The sequence below is a fragment of the Temnothorax curvispinosus genome, unplaced genomic scaffold (assembly GCF_003070985.1).
Source record: "Temnothorax curvispinosus isolate PA1 unplaced genomic scaffold, ASM307098v1 QBEX01018071.1, whole genome shotgun sequence".
In the NCBI taxonomy this organism is placed as follows: Eukaryota; Metazoa; Arthropoda; class Insecta; order Hymenoptera; family Formicidae; genus Temnothorax; species Temnothorax curvispinosus.
In genome coordinates, this window is record NW_020227851.1 from 1,573 (window position 1) to 7,787 (window position 6,215).

Below are 6,215 nucleotides of genomic sequence, written 5' to 3' on the forward strand. Positions count from 1 at the left end.
ATTCATTGATTTTCGGTTTGTAACCACGCGTTAGTTATACGATTACATGTAAAATTATAATAATTATATAATTTATAGTATATTATATAATTTATAGTTTATAGTATTATAATAATACACAATCGTTCTTGCATAAACTCTCGCATCTACAAATTTTTCTACTAACCCTTACACATTTTACACCAGTTCGAATAACGCCGATCCCCGCTTTTATAATCATTTATTTAGTGCTAATACAAAGCACTACAATAATCAGTCCTCCCCTTGCACCACATTCGCATACGAGGCAGTGCTGTACGAGCGGCACGCTTTCGGCTGCGGGTGTCCGGAAAAAGGCAGTGCTGTACGAGCGGCACGCTTTCTCGCCGTAGCAACAGAGAATCAACTGGACAATATTCTCTATAAATCTCTGTATTACCAATTGGCCAAAGACAAATGCCAAGGACGCGGAAAGGTGGCATCAAAAAACGCACCCGTAGGTTGAATCTCCTATTGTACATTACTTCTTTAAACCTCGTTAGGAGTTGAATACACGGAAGACCCGGAGTACGAGAGCTATTTCACCGCGGATTCCGCATGCAAGACGGATGCGAATTCAAGTATCTACAATCAAAGCTTAGTACGCATGAACGATAGTCTCTTCCAGACTTACGTGCCGTTGTCAAGAGAAGAGTTTTGAGCAAATTACCGGACGCTCCTTGAGAACCGGAGTTACAAGTTAATTCCCATATCTAAGCCCGAGCAACCCCACCTTCCGTCGCTGAAACTGATAGCGGAACTCAGAGAGGACCCGTCGACCCCCGTCGGGCCAGATTTATGCAACGGCGTGCCGAAATCTTGCATCAGTATTACGGAGCTGCAACACCTGAACACTGGGGCACAGAGGACCATCCTCTAGAGTTTAATTGACCACAAGGTAAGTACCAATTACTTTAATTGAGACTGTGCCAGACTAAAGTCAAGCTCAACAGGGTCTTCTTTCCCCGCTAATTTTTCCAAGCCCTTGGCAGTGATTTCGCTAGATAGTAGATAGGGACAGTGAGAATCTCGTTAATCCATTCATGCGCGTCAGTAATTAGATGACGAGGCATTTGGGTATTTTCCTCACGTCTTTCGCCGCGTCTTACCGCTTCAGGGCAGTGCGGTTCCTGATAACAACGGGTCCCGGCTCGGGCGATCCTGCAGGTTAACTAATGGATCGCTCATCTGCGCAACGGGTTACCCAATAACAAGGATACAAGATCCAGCATAACTTTTGTGCTGTCCTATCTTATATTGACTGGGTATATCTAGCACTCTTGGCAAGTCCTCCCGCAGAAGGGAAACCCATCTGACTAATCTGCCGCGGGATTCTTGCGTACGGGCTGGAAAAATTATTTAAGCAGTCCCCAGCTTGGGGAAGCGGAACTTGGCCGGCTTAGTGTTGCCGTTACCGCGGGGAGCCACGTGGAGGCGTCCGCCCGTGCGCCGGGGCGGTTCGGTCGCACGGCTCTGCCGCCGCTCGGTGCCCATCCGAGCGACTCGCATCACTGATGTCAACGGCAAAAGTGCCGGCATAGATTAAAATCGGGAGTGTAGAGTGCTCCCAAAAAGATAAATAAATAATTTTGGGTGGATCAGGTCCAAGACCATCGTTTGTATTTAAAATTACATCAGTGAGCTAGTGCCAAGAGTTTTTAATCTGCAGCATCGCTGCTGTTGAGGCGCAAAGGCGCGTTATAATCCATAAACATATGGAAAAGTTCTACTGAGCTCCTAAGCGCTTGAAGTGTTAGCGTTCTCAGCGAGCCTCTGTCTTTAATTAGTAGTTCACGAAGATAGGTAACAGTGTCTTTGGGCATTGCTCCTCTTGTCCCGATAACTATCGGGAGGATCATACTTTTGCTCCTAATTGAGCTTTAAGTAGGGTTATACCAGGGACGCATATTTAGCGAGCTTGTCCCTTTTACCTCTCTCTAGGAGATCACCATCCTCATGGCAGACTGTGATATCAGCCACGAAGACCCTTTCCCGATACTGTATGATCAGGTCTGGTTGGAGATTCCTCAAATGAGGGTCCTGTAGTCGAGCTGCTTTTGTTACTACCATGCCACGTTGCCCCAAAACGTGGCGTTCAATGAAGTCTCGAATATCATTGTGACGCTTAATACGACCAGACTTGGTGTATACGCACTGCTTCAATATGTGACTCAATGTCTCGGGTTGAGCCTTGCACTTACGGCACATGACGCTGTTGGTCTTGGCGATCCTGTTCTGCGATACCTTGTTCGCCGCAATATTGGTTCTTAGCTTAAGTGCCGTAATATACCTAGACGGTTTCAACAGGTTAGGACGGTATAGCCATTCATTGCCTATTTTATCATCTTTATAGGCTGGCACTTCTTTGCCTTGGGACGGTAGCTCCGCCCACTTGTGCCATTCGTTTGCTTTAGCTTTGCTTTTATAACCGTCGATTTGCTTATTCGACTCTAGGGGCCAGCCAAGTTTGGCCACGTGCGCCAAGCGCTTTAGTTTGTTCTCCAGCCCTGACGCTACTACTAGGGCTTGGATTGCCGGATCGCTATTGTTCAGAAAACGAAAACCAGTTTTTAACATTGCGGACCTTACAACAATTTCAAGTTTGGGAAAGCCCATGCCGCCATCGCGCTTAGACGCGTATAGCAGACCGTCTGCTGTAGACATTGGAAGGTGCAGATAGTCTTTCACCGCCGTCCTTAGTGTTTGGTCCAGTTTTCTTAGTTCTGTAGCACTTATAGAGTGCCCGCGGTGAAGGCATACAAAAAGTGCGGCAAGACATACCGCGCCACAAATTCAACTTTCTGGTGTGGCTTAAGGGGTAGCCTCTTGATTCTTGGGAGCGTATCCCTTAGCCGTACAACTGCGCGCTTGATAACTAATCCTTCCCATGGAGTAACCTGTATGTCTAGGTATTGCATCGACTGAATAGAGCCGCAGTAGGCGATCTTCTCGCCATTGCTGTATATTTCTGGATCCACCATATACCAGCTGTCTTTGGTGGTAACAATACCAAAGGCAACGCACTTTCCAATCGATAGTGCCATTCCCATCTTGTAAGGGAGCCGACAAGCTTATCCATAAGCCGACTCGCCGCTTCTCTGGTATCGGCAATGAGTATTATATCGTCGGCAAAAGCCAAGCACGATATACTCAGGCCTTCCTTGACTTGAAAGCCTTCCATCCTTTCAAGTCTGTCAATGATCAAATCCATGCAGACATTGAAAATAAACGGAGACAGAGGGTCTCCTTGCTTGACACCTCTTCTCAACTCTATGTCGAACGTTTCGTTACGACATTTCATAGTCGTTTTGGCTTCTTTGTATGAGTCCATTATCAGTGCAACCACCTCCTCCGGCAGCCCTTTTCCAAGTAAAGCATATTTGATAACAGGGTGCGGAAGGCTATCAAACGCCTTGGCTATGTCCACCTGAGTGGCAACGATTCCTTTGCCTTTCTTTGCCAGTGCGAGTACTTCGTTTAGCAAGTTGATGTTATTGTAACATCCCATTTCCGGCACAAAGTCTTTTTGCCGTGCATTCAGGTGAACCACGTTTCTCAGGCGTTGATCCATAATGCCCCAATAGGACCTGCTTAATATTGAGGAGATAGTAATCGGCCTGTAGTTAGCCGCTACAGAGGGGTCCTTTCCCTCTTTGAGCAATAGCGTTGTTCTATTGCAACGCCACGCGCTTGGTTGTTTCAACGCCAGCATTATAACATTAAAGATTGCATGGAGGATATAGCCTCCATTCCTCATCAGATCTCCCTTACGGAGTCCGTCAGGCCCGGCTGCCATCCTCAGCCGTGTAGACCTGAAACGTTTCAGAATCTCCGTCTTAGAGATGAGATGCAGAATTTCTGCTGAGTTATACGGCACTGTGGCCTCTCGTTCTCTCTGGTCGATATCACATTGACCTAGGCTTCCCCATAGCCCTTCGTAGAGCTCTTTGACGCTCTCGACTGAAGGACTCGCCGATTCACCTACATCCAACGCTCGAACGTCCATTCCCTCTCTTACCATTTTAGCGAAGATAGCGGGGTTATTTCTGTATAACTCTTGTGTACGGGCATACGCTCGGGCTTTGCGCTCGCTTCTTCCCGAGGACCCTTTCCTACGACTCCGGCGTCCCCGGGAAGTACCGCCTACCTTCCCGGGCGCCGGAGCGTGAAACAAACTGACCGCCAGCTCATAGGCTGTATCTAGTTCCTCTTGTGTTATTGCCTGACCTTCACTTTTTGCTGTCAGGAGCTGGATAATGTGTTGTTGTACTTCCAGCGATTCCTTGGGCTCATTTTCTCTGAGCTCCTTTAGCACAGCCTCGATGTTGGCTTGCCTCCAACACACAGTTGACGCAGATTCGTCAAAGTTATAGATATCGCACGGTGCCTCCTCCACGTCTAGAAAGACATCCTCGGTCTCTTCCGCATCAACAAAGACATCGTCTCCTTCCAGTGGTGCACCATCCACTTGCTGGTCCTCCTCATTGAAGAGTTCTTGATTCGAGCGTGCACTCTCAAGGCGCTGCTCTCGCCACCTCTTGTAACACGCCTTGTTCCTCTTGTCCCTTATTTGCCTCAGGGTTTTCTCCGGCATAAACGGAACCATAGCTTTCGCTATGTTCCTCTCATCTCTGAGCTCTACCTCAAGCTCAAGCATCTTACTCACATCTTCGGCAGAAAAACTCTACCTCTCCTTAACTCCATCACCTTAGGAGCAGCTTGCTCCGATCTCACTCGGTTTCTTGCTACCGGGTGCGCCAGTCTTTGATGCTGTGACAGGTCACGCTGTGTGACGAAGTTCCTGTCACAGTCCGGGCAGTCGAACCGGCCCTGCTCTACGGTTCCCTGCCCTTCATTTGCCCTGGCTGCTGGGCATTTTGGAAGGTGGCATGCGGCCGCACGATAAGAGAGAAGGTGGCATACGACTTGCCACACCATTCGCATTTGTACCTGATGTTCAGGTGAGGATGCATCTCCTCCATATGCCGGGCCTCATCTCTAACAGTGAGAGCCATATACTCCAGCTGCGGCGCAATTCTCGCATCCTCTTCGGCTGAAGGGGAACGATAGTTCACAGACCTGTGTTTCCTGCCTTGGTTGTCTTTGTATAGCCCCCTGGTTGTGCTCCAGAGGAATGGGGCCTTGTTCCCCGTTGTCCGAGGCTTCATCTCCGTTTTTGCCAGCGATTTAATAATAAGCCGGCAGGGGTTGCTAGCCCGCAACCAGCTGTGTTGCCCTGACGGGAATGAACTCGCTGGCGACCGGGAGCTCAGGGTGTGCTCCCGTTGATTACCCTGGCGGGAATAAACCCGCTGGCACCAGTCGAAACCGGCCGAGAGCCCAGGGTGTGCTCTCGCTATTACCCTGACGGGAATGAAACCCGCTAGCACCAATCAAAACTGGTCGAGAGCCCAGGGCATGCTCTCGTTGTTGCCCTGACGGGAATGAAACCCGCTGGCGCCGGTCGAGACCAGCCGAAAGCCCAGGGCGTGCTCCCGAGTCGCCTGAACCCCGTTAGCTCCCCGGCAAGCCGGGTAAACAGCGGACACCATCATGGAGGTGGTGTGACGTCCTGGGTGATGCGAGGTGGCTCGATCCGGCAGAACGCCTCCGTTGATGGGTTCTTCTTCTTGCAGTTAAAAAGGTAAAACCCCAGGATAATTAGCTGTTGGTCGGCGATGTAGATTATGGCTCCTTGGATCCGTCGAAGGTAGGTATTCAATAATCTTTATCTTTCTTTTGATATAAAAGAGTATGATATTTATTGTAGAACTTTTATGATACAAGTGGCTTATATGGGAGGATGGAACAAGTATACGATATGTGACCTTTCCTGGCTCGTTCCACACTCTCCATCGAGAGGGTGAAAGATTCCGCTTTTATACAATTTTGGAAACGGTAGTGGAAGGTGACCGCACCTCGTTACAATGGGTGCATCCAGAAGCACGACCGCTCACCGAGCGCTCATTGAGCGCTCAGTATATCCCCTAGATCTATCTACTGGATACAAACGCTCTGTGAGCTGCTCACGGTGAGCGCTCGCCACTTTCGTGAGTGTGGTTTTCTATCGCTCACTCCGCTTACTTTACGCTTTCTCTCCAATTTTCGCGCCAATTTAATATCCCTAAAGGTTAGTAACTAAAATAATTTTTGTGCCGTTGTTAATTTTCATCTTTTGGTTGGAAAGTTAAGTTATT

General features: G+C 48.7%; 1 protein-coding gene across 1 annotated transcript; it reads right to left on the reverse strand.

Annotated features, from left to right (window-relative positions):
• Nucleotides 1-2,923: 2,923 nt before the first annotated feature.
• LOC112468100 lies at nt 2,924-4,675 on the reverse strand. The gene has a single exon (XM_025037140.1). It carries the CDS (start codon nt 4,673-4,675, stop codon nt 2,924-2,926), a length of 1,752 nt encoding a protein of 583 aa, XP_024892908.1.
• Between the last annotated feature and the right edge of the window lie 1,540 nt (nt 4,676-6,215).